Source organism: Camelus dromedarius, chromosome 16 (genome assembly GCF_036321535.1).
Source record: "Camelus dromedarius isolate mCamDro1 chromosome 16, mCamDro1.pat, whole genome shotgun sequence".
Classification (NCBI taxonomy): Eukaryota; Metazoa; Chordata; class Mammalia; order Artiodactyla; family Camelidae; genus Camelus; species Camelus dromedarius.
In genome coordinates this window covers 29,866,069-29,883,653 of record NC_087451.1, presented here as the reverse complement: position 1 = coordinate 29,883,653, position 17,585 = coordinate 29,866,069, and the positions used below count along the sequence as shown (strand labels likewise).

Genomic DNA, 17,585 nt, shown 5'->3' with positions numbered 1-17,585 from the left:
CTGAGTTCTACAGTGTGAGACACACTTCTTGTGCACCAGAGGCTGGAGGAGAGAGTCGCTCCAGAGATGCCAACAGACCACTGAAGTCCAGGCCAGGCCTTCCAAGTGTGGCCTCTGTGCCTCTGAGAACTCAGGGACGAGCCTTCCAGCAGCTACTTCAGAAGAAAGCTAACCGGTAACAAGTCAGCTCCAGTTAGAGCAAAAACCACCTTCAGAAACAGCACACACCCTACTGATTCATCTCTCATCCTAGGGGAAAGCACGCCTGAAGAGGTTCATTCTGACTTTTTCTGGCTTCATAAACCAGAAGAATTTCTAGTCCATGAAGATGAGAAGTACCCTTTAAGACACTACTTTCCTGAGGTTCTAGAAGACAAATATTCGTTCTAACATAACATGGTTTTTGAAACTTTGAAGCAATTGCTTATTTTTTAATAGCTATTCCCTGGGGAACTGAGTAACTTGGCTTTGTGTTTGAACCAAGATGGCCTGATCAGATCACCAGTGAGTCTCTCCCCAAGCAGAGGCAAGACTACAATCCTCATAATAAGGATGATGAAAAACAGAACTGCGATGGGGGGAAATTTGTATCTCAAGACTGCTGGAGAGCCTGAGAGGCTGATCGTTTTCATTCCAAATTGGAAACTCGGCAGTGGCCTCCTTCCTGGAACCCCAGCGCCCAGCCACTCTGCACTAGCGCCCACACCTGGCAGCTTTCTGGGAAGCCACAGTCTAGTTTCTGGATTATAAACTCAAAACTAGCTTGTGGTCCTCCACCTTCTGAGACAGATGCTACTTTAGAGAGAATAAAGGCATAAACCTACAATATCAAAGAGCATGGGGAGCGGGGCCATTGGCAGAAGAGACCTCAACAAACTTCCAGGACAGAGGAGGCAGCGGGCCTATGCCTCCTTCTGACAGTGGGCTCCATGGGGCGGGGGGGGGGGGGGGCGCGAGGGATGGACCGCGCATGCCTGTCACTGCCTTGTCCGTGACTCCAACAGTTCTGAGTGTTTGTCCCCAGGCAAAAACAAAGGAACTGGACGACTTGTGGTGAGCAAGCGAGCAGGGAGCCGGTGCTCAGGCAGAGCCCCCCTTCCAACACCCAGGAGGCCTGGCGCTGCCCTGTGGAGAGTGGACTTCCGTCCCCCCATGCAGGGCTCCTGCCCCGCTGTCCACTGTGTCCTTCTTCTGCTCAGAGATGGCTGAGCCTTTAGCCCGATGGGGAAACAACAGGGCTGGGAGCAGAAAATCTGCCTGGAGCAGACAGAGGTCATTAAGGGAACAGAAGAAAACTTTAAAAGAACAGAAACTCTGAAAAGGAGACAATTACAGGAAAAGAATAAGCTCCTGGAAATTAAACATATTTTGCCCCTCTAGCCTCTCCCAAAATAAAAAATGAGTCAGTAAAGGAATAAAAGGTAAAGTCGAGGCACTCATGCAGAACAAAGAACCAAAGAAAGACAGACTTGGAAAAAGAAGCAAAACGAAACAGAAGCAGGAAGTCGTTCTAACAAAGATGTTTTCTTCTCCTAGAGAAATACTCATCGTAAAGTTCCAAAGCTGGAGGGTTAAAGACGACCCTGAAGCGTGATGAGCAGTAGAGAGGGACCCAGAGGGCCCACAAGGCGAGGGCAGGGCTGGAGTGAGGTGGGTTTGTGAGGCGGGGCAGGGGGCTTTCCAGGTCCCACACAAACCTGTTTTGACCCTACAGCTGATCCTCAGTCAAGCAGGAGGGCAAAGCAATCATTTCAGATCCAGGAGGACTCAGAAGGTTTCTCTGCCAAGCACCCCTTCCGGAGGAGGAAGACACGTTCACAGGGACGACGGACTGGACGCGGGAGCCTGAGGAGAGCAAGCCTGCTCACGGGGCGGACAGGACCCGAGCAGAGCGCGAAGCCGCCGGGCCGCAGGGGGAACGCGGTCAGGACGCGTGGACAGAGCGCGAGTGGGAAGGAGCCGAGGTGTTTACCACGTCAGAGGGCAGCAGCCCGGCTCCTCTCGACAGAACGAGGCGGCTGGAAACGGCAAAGCAAAAGCTGGAGGGAATCGGGGCCCAGACTGAGCATGCCACTGGGGCCCGCTGCTGCCCTCGGTGGGAGGCAGGAGGCAGGAAGAGCCTTGACCTTGGTGCTGGGAGCCGCTCCGGGAGGGAGTGGGGCAGAGCGCCACCTGGCTCCTGCGGTGGCGAGCACATTCCTGTCGCGGTGCCAGTGCCAGTGGGCAATTCTGGAGTCAACCTGCGCACACAGCACCAAAGCCACTCCAGGTTCCAGAATAGAAGCTGCATGTTAGCAACAGGGTGAGAGGTGATCGTGTTCAAGGGGAGGAAGAGCTGACAGCGGTGTGAGGGCGGGGTAAAGGGGGAGGCGCCCCTCCGCCTCCTCTTACACAGGGGGCGAGAGGCGGAGCGAAAGACCACAGACAAAACACACTTGTCAATGTCTGTGAAAGTTTCCAAGATGAAAATTAAATGAACCAACATTTGTGATAATCCATCAAAAATGAACAGGGAGAGGGCGAAGGAAGGGATGATGTAAGAGGAGGAGGTCAGGAGCAATCTCTGACTTTGATGAAATCACCAGCAGGACAAGAACATGAACACACACTTGGCAGCACCGATCAGAAGATCAAAACCCAGAAAAATCAATTATGAGTGGTGGCTTCTGGGGGGTGGGTCTGGGTACGGAGAGACATGGGGCGTACCAGCTCCTAAACACTTGCTTAAAAAACACAGCTCGGTACTACTGCATTTTTTAAAAGAAAAATAAAACTGTCAGCCTGTGGTCAGACAGAAGATGCTTCTAGCCAACGCGCAGTTAGAACCAGGAAGACATTTATTCACGCTGACTTTGAAGCAGTCTCCTGACATTAACCACACAATTTCTAAATCGCTTCTTCATTCCACACTTAGTTACCTTAAATCAAGCATTGGTTCCCTCTTGGTTCAAAAAATCATGTAAGAACTAGAAAAAAAAAAGCAGATTTGGATCTCATTTTTCTAGTGAAGTTCTGCTCTGAGATGAGAAAAAAAGAAGTCCAACATTTTAACAAAGGCATTTTCCTCTGCTTAAACTCATCAGTGTGACACCAGATCTTCAGTTCAAGCCTTCATTCCCACACTGCCCAGGAGGGAAAAAAAAAATTCCACATACAAAATGCTTGATTTCATTTAACAGCAGGAAAAACAAACCGGTGGCTGGAGAGCTGCAGGTGTGGGTGACACCTAGTCCCCGGGCTGGCATCTGGAGGACCCTGGAAAACTGCCGCCAGGACAGGAAAGGAACAGCTGGTCCTCGGCAACGACCACAGCCCCCTGCACCCTGAGATTCGAGGTTCGGGGGAAGCGGCACATGCCCCTGGGAAAGGCATCTATCTGCCCAGGTCCCGGCTTCCCTGTGTAGCCACGAGGGTTAAGCTGTAGAAGATCTGCAGATGGGCCAGATGGCCCATCAACAAACAACTCCTCCCTCTCCCGACTGCCACGTGCTACAGCCACGCTTCTGTGCCAGGAAGGCAGCTAAGCCCTCTTCCCTGAAAAGAATGGCAACTCGGGAGGCACGGAGCAGGGCACCCGGAGGCCTCCGGAATCCACGCCTGTAAAGGTTAACTTACAAGGTGTTGTGCTTACAGCGCGGGGACCAGCCCAGGAGTGGCCCCTCGCCATGCCCTCGCAGGGTTCCAATTTTGTGAAGGGGATTAAAGAGCCTCCAACCACAAGGGGCCATTGTGTTCAGCTGTGAATAGAAAAGCCACACAAGGGAAGCTGCTATTTATTTCTTTATTTAAATGCTGCTCTGCAGATTTTACCCGGCAGAAGCCAAGAAGCGGCAGAAGCCCAGAGCTGCGGCGGCTCCATCCAGCGCATACAAAGGAGGCTGTCTTAAAGGGACAGCGCCCTCCTTACAGGCGGGGGCGGGTGTATGAGCACAGGGCCCAGCTCCTTCCTCCCCAGCGACCGCAGGCAGGTGCCCAGAGACCTGCCATGAAGTTCAACTGCAAAGGCAGTTCTTCTGACGGCATTTTCTGCTCAACAGGAACACAGGCAGTGGCAGCCAAGAGGCCAGCACTGTCTGTCCGACATCCCCGGGGCCAACAGAGATCCACGTGCTGGAGGACCCAGACGTAGCTCCCGGAGGGTCCTCCAGCTACACCAGGTCCCTCTGCCTAGCTTTAAAATATACCATTTGCCTTATTTTTTCCACCATAATTATCAACCATCATCCTTTTTATATATAGCCCCTGCATTTCAGTGGATAAGAAGGGTCCAAATTTAAACCAGCACAGCAGGGAAACACTTTAAAAAGTGAGGCCAAGAGCCCAGAAAGTCCTCAGTGCCCCCGACGTGTGGAGAAGGCAGACAGTCCAGTCCCCACACAGCCTAGGAGGGCGCCGGGGTGCAGACATGCTCCCAGCCCTCCAGAGCGTGCGCCAGGTGCTAAGCAAGGCCGAATCCTTTCCAAACTGGAGTTTATGAAACTGAAAACAGCCTCAGAAATGGCGTCTCCCACCCCCAGCCTGGAGCCACAGCAGCTGGGAAAGCAAAGCGCCGGGCTTCCCTGCACCCTCTCCAGAAACTGCTCCCGGCTCCGGAGGGAACAAGAGCCATTGACAAACAGCTCTTCGGTTCAAGAGCTTAAATCTGGGAAGCTGCCCGCGGACGAAAGGCGGTGTGTCCACCGCCTCCAAAGACAAAGATCAAAGGGCCTGCGAACAGAACTCCCCGTGTGGCGAGTGCTGGTCACACCACCAGGTCACACCACACTCAGTCTGTGCAGGTCCTCCCAGTCAGGTCACTCGCTCTGCCCCGTTGCCCCACCGCCACGGGGCTAAGTCTTCTGGCCACCCAGGAGATCCCAGTGCCTTCCAACAGGAAAAAATTCAAAAGACTAGGAAGAACCCAAGCTTTGGAGACATACAAATGCTCAGTAAACTTTCACAAAACTCTCGATTCTGTGCTGCCCTTAGAAATACTTGAAGTCAGATCTTTACGACGGATAAGAAAACAACTGAAGTTCACATGGTCTTTAGGTAAAAGGCCACACAGAGATACGTGAAACAGAGAGCTGCAATGACCAAGGGGCTTCGGTGACAGCCTTACACTTAGAAACAGACCTCAAGACCAGAGGGCACACGAGGACGTGGCAAAGGGGTGTGACTGAACCCTGGTGACACACATACGGCCAACAGCGTGCTGACTGGACCACCTCACACCTTTGCAGACAGTCTGCCCACTCTGGGAAACAATCCCTTTTCCCTCCTGCTAAGTCAAAACCACAGCAATCCTTTGTAAACTGTAATACCATGTTATTCTGCCTCGAAAAGGAAGGAAATTCTGACACATGCTACAGCATGGAGGAACCTTAAAGACATTACGCTAAGTGAAATAAGCCAATCACAAAAGGACCAATGCTGCAGGATTCCACTTACATGAGAGAAGCCAAATTTGCAGAGACAGAAAAAGGAATGGTAGGTGTCTGGGGCTGGGGGGAGGGGGGTCCGAGTTCAATGGGGACAGAGTTCAGAGTTTCAGTTTTGCAAGACAAAAAAAGTTCTGGAGATGGATGGTGGGGATGGCTGCACAACACTGTGAATGTACTTAATGCTACTGTAACGAACTATGCACTTAAAATGGTAAATTTTGTGTTATATATTCTACCATAATTAATAATAAGTTAAACAAAGGAAAATTAACTAGCAGTACCTTGACTTCCTGATTTCTCCTTACCTCAGTCCTTTTCCCAAGAAGCTACGATCTGACTTCCGTGTGAAGCACTATAAAGGAAGTCTCTCACCACCAATCTACAGGCTAAGTGATTTTAAAAGAATCTGGACACAGGAACAGGACAAAAAAGAATTAAACTGGCACGTGGCCTAACTGCCGCTGAACGCAGGAGGTGAGAGGTGCCTTCTAGCAAACTGCCAAGATGAATATTTACTCTTCTAGCTTAAATTATTTCCACACAAAAGCCATCCTGCCTCCCCTCTAGAAGTAAGTGTATTTAAACGCTTTATTACCATATTCTGCTTCTTTAAGGAAAACTTTGTTCCCACCTCAGTCCTAGAGACCAACCTCTCACCTAACCACCTACCTAACAGCTCAGGCCTCTCACTAACTGAGACGAGACAGTGCCCAGGATGGAGCAGGCGTGGGGGGTACATCTGCGTGGGTTGTCACCGCCTAGTTGTTCTGTGACCTGGGAACCCACCTCCTCTCCCTGCCCTGGTTTCCTGAGGCATCAAATGGGCATGTGATGGTCCCTGTCCTTCCCAATCAGAAGATGTGTATTAAACAGCTCCATAAACTGTCTTATGAAAGTAAGGTATTTTATCATCTGATCTTACATAGGGAAGGGGGATCAACACATTTTACCTAAGGAATCCTAGAACTCAAAGACTTAGTTTGCATAACGTTATGATTCAGCCAGCTAACCAAAGGGAAAGGTGGTCAAATTTCAAGGCAGTAAAAGAAATGAAGTCATGAAGTTTTATCCTAAAAGTTTAGTTTAGAAAAATAAAGTTAGCATCTGCTTTCAATAAAAGCTGAAAACTAGAAAACAATCGTTTTAAGAACCCCAACCTTTCCCTAAACCTCGCCGTGACAGCATCTGGCACCGCTGGAACCTTGCAGCGGTTTCCTTCCCAGCACTCGTACTTCCAACCTCTGTCTCCAGCGCTGTGTTCGAAAGGATCTTAGGAGCTGAAGGCAGAGCTGGAACCAGCTCAAGAAGGAGAACCATTTTCTACCTCTGGCTCCTTAATTCACGGCCGAGCCCTCCACTCTGAGAGAGCCTGGGGAGTCCCTGCCCAGACAAACCCCAACATCTGTCCCCCCCTAAGTGGAGCACTGCGCGCCCCACACAGCTGCAATCATGACAACCGCACAGCTGCGCCACCACGCCCCTTTCTTCCAAAACAGAGGCTGGGGCGGGGAAGGGGGAAGAAGGTATTTGTACGCTGGCCCTTTGTAAAACCCTGAAGATTTCTGCAGACCAAAACACTCTCCTTCAGTCTGATGGCTGGGACAGATCCCCGGCATCAAAATAAATGTGGGACTCCAGCCCCTCCTCCACGTGTATTGTTGGAAAGATGGGTGCCCATACCCAGAAAGGTTCCCAAGTTCTTAATGAGCCAAATAAAAATTCCTGGGGTGGGATCTCCCTGGACTTGGCCCTCTGCTTTCTGCTGCCCTTTTTCTAATCTCACTGAAGCAGGACCACAGAAACTGGTTATTAGCTTGTTCGTCAATCTCAGGCCTAGAAGAAACTACATTGAAGCCTTAAACATCTATTTGAAGGAGCTACTGGAAGAATCCTAGGAGGAGAGAGCAGAAGGCGAAACCACAAGACAGACGTGCAGAGAGAGACCCAGCCGCTGCACACCCCGAGCTGCTGCCGGCTTCTGGGTGGGAGAGGCAGGCAGGGAGCAGAAAAAGGGGGGTCCGCAGCTACATGAAGCTCGCCCGCGCCGCCCACCGGCCTCTTACCCAGCACGAGTCCCCTCTCCGGCCGCCCCAGGATCCTGGCAGCCCCGGGGCAGCACCGTCAAAGTCGGGGCAGGTGGCGGCTCCCCGCTTCAGAGGCCATGGTGGACCCACGCCGCGACCCCCCGGCCCCAGGCCCCCGGCCGCCCCCACAGCTGCAGGCGGAGGGAGGGACGCAGCGCGCACAGCATGGGTGCCAGCACCGGCCAGCAGAGGAGGCAGCGGCCGCAGGAAACAAAAGCTGAGCAGAACCCCGGGTGGAGAGGGAGCCGATCCTGGTCCCAGTCCCAGTGGGCACGGCTGGCGTGGACGGAGATGGCCGCGCGCGGAGCTGTCGCCCAGCTGACACCGGGAGCGTGTGCTGCGCGTCCAGCAGGCTGATTTCCATGAATGCGATCAGCCCGCCCCCCCACCACCCCCACTCAGGCCTGGGGGAGGGGAGGCGCCGCCGCACGCGGCTGCACCGGCTCTTCTCCCCCTCAGAAGCAAACAGCTGATGGAGGCTTCACTGGGAGGGCGTTAACCCTTACTGAAGGTGCCCTCTCCTTCCTATCAATGCACGGCAGGGCGGGATCCAGAGAGCAGGCTACTCCGTCACCCCTCAGCACCCGGCCGCCTCCCTCTGCTCGACCCCTCGCTGGCAGGCAGTGCTGCTGACCACACTGTCCAACACGATCCCCCCGCTTTCTGTCCTCTGGGGCCCCGGGCCCCGTCTCCTCATGGATGCTCCAGCCTTTTTACCAAAAAGGGCCTGCATCCCTGTGGGTCTCTGCATATCAGCAATGGGTGTTCCTCACCAGAGGCTGCAACACCGCCTTCCAGTACATTCTGTTAGCGTGAGTTTAGCAGGAGGGTCCTGGGACAGCACTGTGAGCTGCTGGTGACCAGAAACATCGCTGCAGCCTGAAAGGAGTGGCTCTCGATCCCCAGAGGTGTGAGGGTAACCACAGGCACCAGCAGACACACAGACTCAGGACCTCAGTCCCCAGGACACAGGTTCCACAGGCGTGAACCCAGAACCCAGGAGCGCCAGGGGCTGCTGCCCGCAGACAGCTTTGGGAAGCACCGCCTCTGACCAATAAGGGAACTTAAGACAAGTGCCAAATCAGCAAGGAGAAAAATAGAAAATAAATCACTAACTAGATGAGGGTCTCGATCTCGGCACTGCTGCCACCTGGGGAGCGCTCTGTGTGGAGGGCGCCTGTGCCTGTGCCTCACAGCATGTTTAGCTGCGACCCCAGCCTCCACCTACTGGCCGCCAGTGACACCCCCGATCCCCACAGCACGCTCCAAATGTCTCCAGACGCTGCCAAATCCCCTGCAGGGCAGAAGGGCCCTGCTTCAGAACCACTGCTCCAGATATGCAACAAAATGAGGCAAGAACTAGAAACACCCCAACCTCCCCTGCCTTCCAGGCTTCTGTCCTTAGGAAACTGCTGACAGGAGCCTCCCCACCCTGCCACATTAATGTGGGTCCCACACTCTGAGGCTTCCTCATCACCATGACAGGGTCACCAGACCCAACCAAACACTGGGGCTCTGCAGCCTAGCCTGTCTTTACAGAAACAGCCACAGTTTTATTTTTGTGTCAAAATGGCAGTTCTCATCAAAAAGAATCACACTGGATTATGAAAAACATGCCCTAAAACTATTTATGAAACCTTTGCTTTAAGCTGCACAAGGAGGCAAGTTTTCAACAAACATGTGGACTGAGAGCCCCTCTCGGATGCTCTGTCTGGCGAGGTTCCACCCTCCCAGTTCCGCCAGAGCTCCTCATCTCCACGTGTCTTCGCTTCCCTCTTGCTGATCAGAGGCTCATCCTCGCCAGCCATCAGGAGCCACCTCTTACAGGGAGAACTCCGGATTTCTGTGGCCACGCAAATTAACCATCACCTAAAGACCTTCTTCATCCACGCTGTCCCCTCTGAATGTGTCTGTATCATGCAGCTGTGCTCTGTCCTGTTCCCAGGGGTTTACCTGCCCAGGAGGCTAAGCTCCTGCTTTCCAGTAACACACTGTAAATCTCCCAACATCTGCACTGTCCTCCGGGCTATGTCCCCCTTTCTGGGGTAACATCCAAACATGCACATACACTCCAGGGACTTACAGGTCCCACCAGGCAGATCCTGACCTATCCTTTCCGCTACAAGTCGCAGCCACGGCTCACCTTTAACTCGCCAGCTACTACTGAGCAACAGGGGAGCCACTGCCAAGCTGGACCTGCAGCCTGTGAGCCTGGGCCTCAATGTGAATCCGAGCTGGACCGGCCGGCAGCAGAGCCGGCACAGCAGTCCACTCTCGGCACAAACAGTATGATCCAAGGAAGCGAGGAGACAAGAAGTGAGGGGAAAAGCCCCCAACAGGAAGTCTGCAGTGTGGCCTGCCTCACATCTAAAGAAGGTGAATCTAAGACAAACGGCCCCACGATCAAGTTTATGAAATCACATCAATGGTCGGAGAGACTCCGCACGGGCAAGCAGGTCTCTGGAAATCTACCAACAGAGAAAATGAAAGCTTTAAAACCTACTTTCTCAGGCTCATTCAACAATCTTGGGGGGAAAAAGGTTGTCACCCATAAACCAGGCACCCTGTTAGTCACTGTAGAAGACACAAAGATGTAAGACATGGTTTTGGCCCCCAAAGAGCTGGCATGTTGCTGTTCCTTTTAAAGATAGAAGGATAGGCAAGAAGTAAGTGCCAAATGAACACTGGCGACAGTGCCGGGGGTCAGAGACAGCGAAGGCCAGGGCGTCCCAAGAGCTGAGGCTGGAGCGGGAGGGCGAGGGCTCTCGAGGCCGCAGACGGGAGACGGGGGAACAAATTGGAAATGCCCGGAAAAGCTGCACGAATCGGACATGAAGACGTGGATGCCGCTCTGCAGCTGAGAGGGAGGCGAGGCAGAGACGGCGTGGAGAGGGACGGGAGGGGCGCCGGACGGGCTGAGGGAGCGGTGACGGGAACACGGGGTGCTCTCTCCAGGGCAGAGGCAACCACCAGTAGCTCAGAGCTTCCGCCACCACCCCCGCCGAGCCATGCGCCTCTGCCCTTGGAACCAGGCCCCCCCCCCACGCCGGGCCCTGCGACACTTGCTGGTCCCACAGACGGCTTCCAAGCGGAAGCAGATCAGTGCCTCGGTTCACCTGCAGATCACACCTGCTGGCCGTCCGGGCAAAGGCTCGGCATTCCGCACCTCCCCTGCTCTGTGTCACGTGAAACCAAGGCCTGGCATTCCAACCCTTCTACTCCATCCTTGTGCTTTAAGATGCTGAGTTATTCTTCAGTAAAAGCTAGGAACATAAATGTTTCTTCAAAGAAGCCAAGACCGGCTTCTGCCCCAGCTCTGAGAAGGGGCTGAAGCTCTCGAGAGGGTAGCAGTTCCCACCCTAACCTCAGAGTAGAAAAAGCCAGGTCCCAGGACCAGACAAAACCCTGTCAGAGCTGCCCTGGGCCCAGAGAAGGTCTGCTGGGGGTGGGGAGGGGCCGGGGGGCCTGGCGACAGGGACCCAGGGCCAGGGGCCCACACACAGCCAGCAAGGCTGGGGAGGCCCAGGTTCCGGCCCCCCAGACGAGGCCTGGGCCCGGTGCCGGCACGGGGGCTTCACCCTGCCAGAGATTAGTCTGTGAGAGACATCAATCATTTGAAACAGCAGTAGAGAAGGAAAACAGCAGGAAAGAAACTCAAGAAACACCAAAATTCTGAGCTCATAGCAGCACTATCTGCAACAGTCAAGACATGGAAACAACCTGAATGTCCATCTACAGGTGACAGGATAAAGCAGTTGTGGTGCACGCACGCACGCATGCGCACGCGCACACACACACACACACACACACAGGAACACTACTTAGCCATAGAAAAGAATGAAATAATGCCATTTGCAGCAACATGAGCGATTTATCATACTAAGTGAAGTCAATCAGAGAAAGACAAATACCATCCATGTATCACTTGTATGTGGAATCTAAACAATGATATAAATGAACAAATGAAACAGAAACAGACTCACAGAGATAGAAAAGAAACAAACCAAAAGGAAAACGGTACAGGGAGCGATAAACTGTAAGTTTGGGATTAATGTATATACACCACTATATATAAAATACATAAACAACAAGGATCTACTGTAGAGCACAGAGAACTATATTCAGTATCCTGTAATAACCTATAATGGAAGAGACTCTGAAAAAGAATTTACACGTATAACTTAGTCACTTTGCTGTGCACCTGAAACTAATACATTGTATGTCAACTATACTTCAACTTAAAAAAAAAATATTGAATCACAGAGTCATAAAATTCAAGCCATAAAATCTCATAAAGAAAAGATTAAAAAACATAAAGAAAAAAGGATTATTTGGTCAATAGTGTTGGGGCAATTAGCCAATTAGAGGGGAAAGAAACTAAGCTGAATGTACCTTTTTTACATCAGAATAAATTCTGGCCAAATCAAAGATTTTAACGTACCACAAAAACTCTAGAATAGAGCGTGGAATAACATGGCCGCCATCTTAGAGCATCTACTCAGTTTGCTACATTAACATGAAAGCTTCAGCAAATGGAAAGTTGAGTTCTATGAGCTAAAGGCAAACCACTTGGACAACAAACGTGCAAACTTACGACGGGTTGACTTCTTTTCACCGAGACGGCCAGCACAGGACGCAAGGCCAGCTCCCTGCAGCGCAGCGCAAGCAGCACCCCGCTCCAACCGCCTGGCAGACGCCAGCGCGCCTGCGACCCGGCCCTGACGAGAGGGGCGCGGGCCCGCCGGGGCGGTGCAAACGGCGCGACCTCTCTGCAGTACCTTTTGATTCAGCAGTTCCGTTCAATGATTCGCCCACCGGATGAACTCCCCAAATTGCACAAATGGAAAGCTACTCACACGCGATTTGGTCACAAAAAGGACAAGCTGATGTGTAGACACCAGCACAGAAAGATCTCCAGGCTCGGGGCCAGGGGCAGGCACCCCTGCTGGCAAATGCACAGGTCTGGAAGGACTCCCTGGACACTGTCACCAGGGCCCCCTCAGAGACGAGGAGTGCGGAAGGGAGCAGGCCAGACGGTGACGCTTCATTCTCTCCCGTTCTGTATGTTTGGGGCCACAACTAAGGTAACATTTTATGTTGGGATTTCTATTCAGAGAAAATATGGAAATTTCACCAACACTCACCCCAAAACGTTTGCTCAGACGGGTGCCTAAGTATTCCTTTTGTGGAAGGAACACGCCTGAGTCCTGTCATAACGCCCGGGAGGCCCCTGCGGGTGCCATGCCATCACGCCGTGGTTTTCTACGCACGATGCCACCTGATTTCCAGGAATCAGAATCCTCACTCTTAACAGAAAAGATGAAGTAGAAGAGACCTAAGACGCCACAAAGAGAGAAGGTGCAGAACCAGCCACCGGCGTGGAAAAGAAACACCTGCATTTTTCTAGGTCAGAAGGTAATCATTGGTGATTTCTCCACAGAGTAAGGAAGAACCAACAAAAGTCAAGGAATGATCTTCACAGCAAGGAGGGGCAGGCTGCGTCCTGACCACGAGCAGAGCCGAGGGCCACAGCCCTGACTTTTCTGTCCTCGTTTTCCCTGCGGAGTCGCCTGTGTCCAGACAAGGCCATCAGCAGGGACTCGGGAGCAGGACACGTGGGGTGATGAGAGCGGCGCATCTCAGCAGCCTGACATCCACTCCCGGCCGAGTCCCACATGCCCCGGGCTGCAGCGGTGGCTGTCACTCCACAGCCACACAAGCCTGCAGCCCTCGGCATCCATGGACTGTCCTGGTGGCAAGATGAACCCCCATGAGTTCCCTGCAGGCAGAAGCCCTCCATGAAGTAAACAGAAGACAGCAGAGGTTACCAGACTTCCCTAAAAGGGGAGCCTCCACTGGGCTGCACCAAACAGGAGGAGGAACGGAGACAAGGATAGTAAGTTCAGCATGGCCACCTCTGCAGGGTGGTCAAAATGCAAGAGAAAAGCAAGAAACAGATACTGCAAGAATCTTCCAGAAGGTCTAGCCCTCCACTTCCAACATAACCAGCAGCAAACCATCCACGGGTTCTGCCAGCCCCACCACATACATACTTCGGCGAACCTTCCAGAGCCACAGTGGGTCCTGGCGCCTCCTGTCCAGATCTACAGCACCTGCCAGATCCTGGCATCAGCCGATCGCCCCGCGGGCTGGCAAGGGCTCTGGGGGGCCCATACCTGTGTCCTGCCAAGACCCACACACCTGCCCCTCCTTTCCACCTGCTGCCCCCCACCCCACTGCCCCCCAGATGCTAAGCCTGGCCCACCAGCAGTCAGCCCTGTGCTTCACATTGCGTGACAAAGAGGACCCGGGCAGCTGCAGAAAGCCTCAGACAACTGATAAAGTCCGCTTTTTTCAGAGCAGAAGCCAAGGTCGTTTCTGTTCACCTTCTTCATGGAGAAAAGCTAGCAGTTCCGACCCTCTGTTCAATGCCACGGACACTCGCCTCTGGCGTGCTCCACAGAGACCAGAGAGTCCCCTTCTGTGCAGTCACAGCAGACGGTGATGTGGGTCTGCTGTGAGGTGCGCTCTGCACAATGCCAGGCGCTCTTGCTTAAAAATAAAGAGGTAACCATTTTTGATTTTGCAGAACACAAACTCAACCCATAAGGAAGGAAGGGAGTGAGAAATATCTATGGGGTGTTCACTTGTAGTACCTTAGCTTTTCCTTTTAATACTTGCCTGGACCTAAGCTACCTGCCGCCAGAAGGCTGGCACGATTACAAGGAATGCATCAAGAGAATGGGACGGGGGAAAGTTAACATCAGAGAGAGTATTTAGATGCAACCTGAAAGTCCAGCATCCTGGTGGAGGGCACTCTACTTCCTTCTGCTCTACTCACATAATGTCCTATAAATGGTACAATTTTGTACTCCCATAGTATCTGCAGCTTAAAATCTTTTTTCATTTCCATTTTATTTGAACTTAACAACAAAGCCCAACTGTGAACTTTGCATATGTCCTGACAATGAACACTGTTACCTCCAGTTTGATGAGGTAAGGCTCCCTGAGTATAAATAACCTACAAGCAGACGGAGCCCAGTTCACACTCACTGGCTAGGTCCTCAGTCCTCACTCCTCTCACTGGGATAATCAAGTTCACGTCAGCTCAGTGTCTACTGCGCATCCACACAGCCCAGCCTGGGCCAGAGCTGGGATTTAAATAGCTCCAGCCCCGCCCTGCACAGAACAGAAAGGCCTGCAGGGCAGGCGTGCGCGCGGCCCAGGCGACCACAGCGGTCACGTCCCCCAGGACTCAGAGGACGCCTGGGGACACTAAGAGGCTTCAGAGAGGTCAAGCCTCTGAGCCAGGACTTGAAGGACGAGCGGAGAAGCCGAGACCAGGGTGGAGGCACACCCCAAGCCAGGTGAGGAGGCCAGGGAGTGGCTGGGTCCCTGGGGACAATAAGCCACCTCCGGTCAGGGCCCAGGGCACCCAGCAGAGAGCCGAGCCCAAGCTGGGGAGGGCCTCCTGTCCCACACACCCTGGAGCTTGGATTCTGACCCCACGAGAAGGTGCAAAGGCAAATCAAGGGGAACCAGACATTAACAATGTGAGATTAAGTATCTAAAAACCCAGCCTACGGCAGCTAAGAAAACAGTGCCCAACTCAGCACACTCGTCAGTCCTCACCGACGCGGACCCGCGCGACGCCACTGGCCGGGCCTCACCGACGCGGACCCGCGCGAAGACACTGGCCGGGCCTCACCGACGTGGACCCGCGCGACGGCACTGGCCGGGCCTCACCGACGCGGACCGTGTGACTGGAGTGGAAATCAACCAGCATATGTACCAGGTAAGGACAGAGGCCAAAGCAACCCCCGTAAGCTAAGGATTTCAGCCTGGAGGTCTGTACAGCAGGTAGGACCCGATGTCTGTAGGGACATTTTTAACTCATCACCCTGTTGGGCGACTCTCTGCATAGTGATGTGGTCACCGCAGCTCTGTGCCATGCTGACGATGGACCCTCCGTCCCCAGGATGCTGGGGGCCCACCCGGGAAGGCTCATCGGCTCTCTCGTTTCCACATCCTCCTGACACCATTTCTGCATCTCATCCCAGTATGAGGGGCATCAATTTTAGCCACCCAGCCCTCCCTAACATCCCAAGTAGACAAGACGCTACCAGGAGGCCTGAGGGAAATGGAGAACCGCCCAGTCGTGAAGGCTACTTTCTCAAAGCGAAGTTGCCCACTAATTCTGCCTCCAGAGCCTGACCTCTAAAAGCCTCCGCCCACCCCGAATCAAGAGCACATGCACTGAGCAGTTTATGCCAAGTGTTGGAGCCTTCAGGATGGCTAGAGGTGGACCACACAGGACCCCTCGATGCTGTTCAACAGCACCACCCTGGCGGGTCTGAAGCCAGGCTCCCCAGAGGGGGCAGCAGCAGGCGAGAGGGAAGAAACGGCTCGGTGACCAGCAGCCACTGCCTGCCCAGGCCTAGCGGGCACACGCCTCCTGTCCCAGCATCTCAGTGACTGGCCTCCACTCTCACCAGCGCCCCCTTCTGAACTAGAGACCTTGCCCACTGCAGACTCACCTTTCAGATGCCAAACCTCCCACACCGGCAGGTCAGCCCTGACCTAGAATTGCCTCTCACTGTCCTCCCCTCCTCACATGCAAAAATGTCACTACAACAACCGTGTGTCCCCTCTCCCAGGCTTTCACACATGGTGCAGCTTTCCCATCACCCGCTGGATACGGTCCAAGATACTCTGTCTGACTTTGAGGTGAAACTTGAAAGTCTGCTTTACAGAGAACCAGATAAGGAAAAGCATAAAAAGAACCCCCAACATTAAGTATAACTTTCAAAAAATCCACTTCGAAAAACAGCCTGATGTTTCTTTCTGAGTTATTCGTTTCATTTATCACCAGCTGCAGACCAGTACACATTTGCTTTTTGCCTTACGGTGTTAAAACACCACCATCCGGTGAAGGCATCGCAATAAAGCACACACATCCACACGCAAAACTCCTGACCTCAGAACGTCTGAAAGCCCTGACCTGGTGAGCTTTAAGCCAGTTCTTCTGCAAAAGCTCTTGGGATTTATAATCCACAAAATTTGTCATCCTCTATTCACAGCATCACTGTTGACGGTGTGGGTGTGGCGGAGGCGGAGGAAGTCCTACAGACCCTTCGAGGCGGCAGTCTTCCCCCGACACCGAGGAGGAAGATCAAGTAACTACGGACACTCCCTTTGTTACACTTTTACTTCATAGAAACGGCTGTTACTTAACCTGAACCTCACTGGTGCTTTCAACCCGGCCTCCGGCGTCTTTCCTTTTCAGTGTCACACTCACTCTGGGTACACCCGCACCTCCCAGAGCTTCTGAGACTGTTGCTCAGGTTCAGGAAGTGCAGACTCGCCAAGTGGGAGGGCGCGTGACACCAAGAAGCGCCCAGGGAGGGTCTTCAAAGAGAAGTAAAGAGCGCGCATGGGGGTGGAGGGACGTCCTTGGTTTAAAAACACAGAGTTACACACACACACACACACAGGCAAGCGCCTGAGCTTCGAAACCTCTAAAGCACTCTCCAGCCTTTCTCCTGAAAGCAGTAAGATAAAAACCAGAGTCCGGTTGGTACCCCTGCCCAAGAGGCACACGATTTCACACACTGATCAAGAGATACTCACGACCCACCCCACACCCCCAGGCCAGGACTGGGACTCACCATCCTCCTCTTCGGTTTTAAGGACCATCTTTTCTGTCACAGAAGGCTGCTGGGTTTTGCTCTTCAAAGGAGAACTCAGAGCAAAGACGCCCTAGGAGGCAGGGCAGGGTGCGGCGGGAATGCCTGTGGGCCTTCCCGTCGCCAGGACAGCTCAGCGCTGCTTCCTGGACAGGGAAATCGCTGGCCGCACTCTGGACCAATCAGCCTCCAGCCACAGAAGCGTCACTCCCAGTTTGCTGCCACCACCCAGTTCCTGAAGTCAAGCCCCAGTCCTGGAGGTTAGCCACCTCCTCCCTGGAAGCAGTCTGAGGCTGGAGTCTGAGGAACCATGGTCTTTCCCAGATTTGATCAAAGCAACAGACAGAGCTGGTGTTTCTTTCTTCACTCTAAGTGATTCTTAGAATGGAATC

General features: G+C 53.1%; 1 protein-coding gene across 4 annotated transcripts in view; it reads right to left on the bottom strand.

The window, feature by feature from the left end:
• The window catches only part of CYTH1 (cytohesin 1), a 67,695-nt gene extending 50,370 nt beyond the window's left edge, over positions 1-17,325 (bottom strand). For 2 of the 4 annotated variants that reach the window (XM_031469218.2, XM_031469221.2), the window contains exon 1: positions 17,176-17,318. In XM_031469218.2, the coding sequence (XP_031325078.2) occupies positions 17,176-17,203 (28 nt within the window). In that variant the 5' untranslated portion in view covers positions 17,204-17,318. Of the gene's footprint in view, positions 1-17,175 lie in introns of all 4 variants that reach the window. The other 2 variants (XM_064495460.1, XM_064495461.1) reach the window with 2 other exon arrangements.
• Positions 17,326-17,585: the final 260 nt, after the last annotated feature.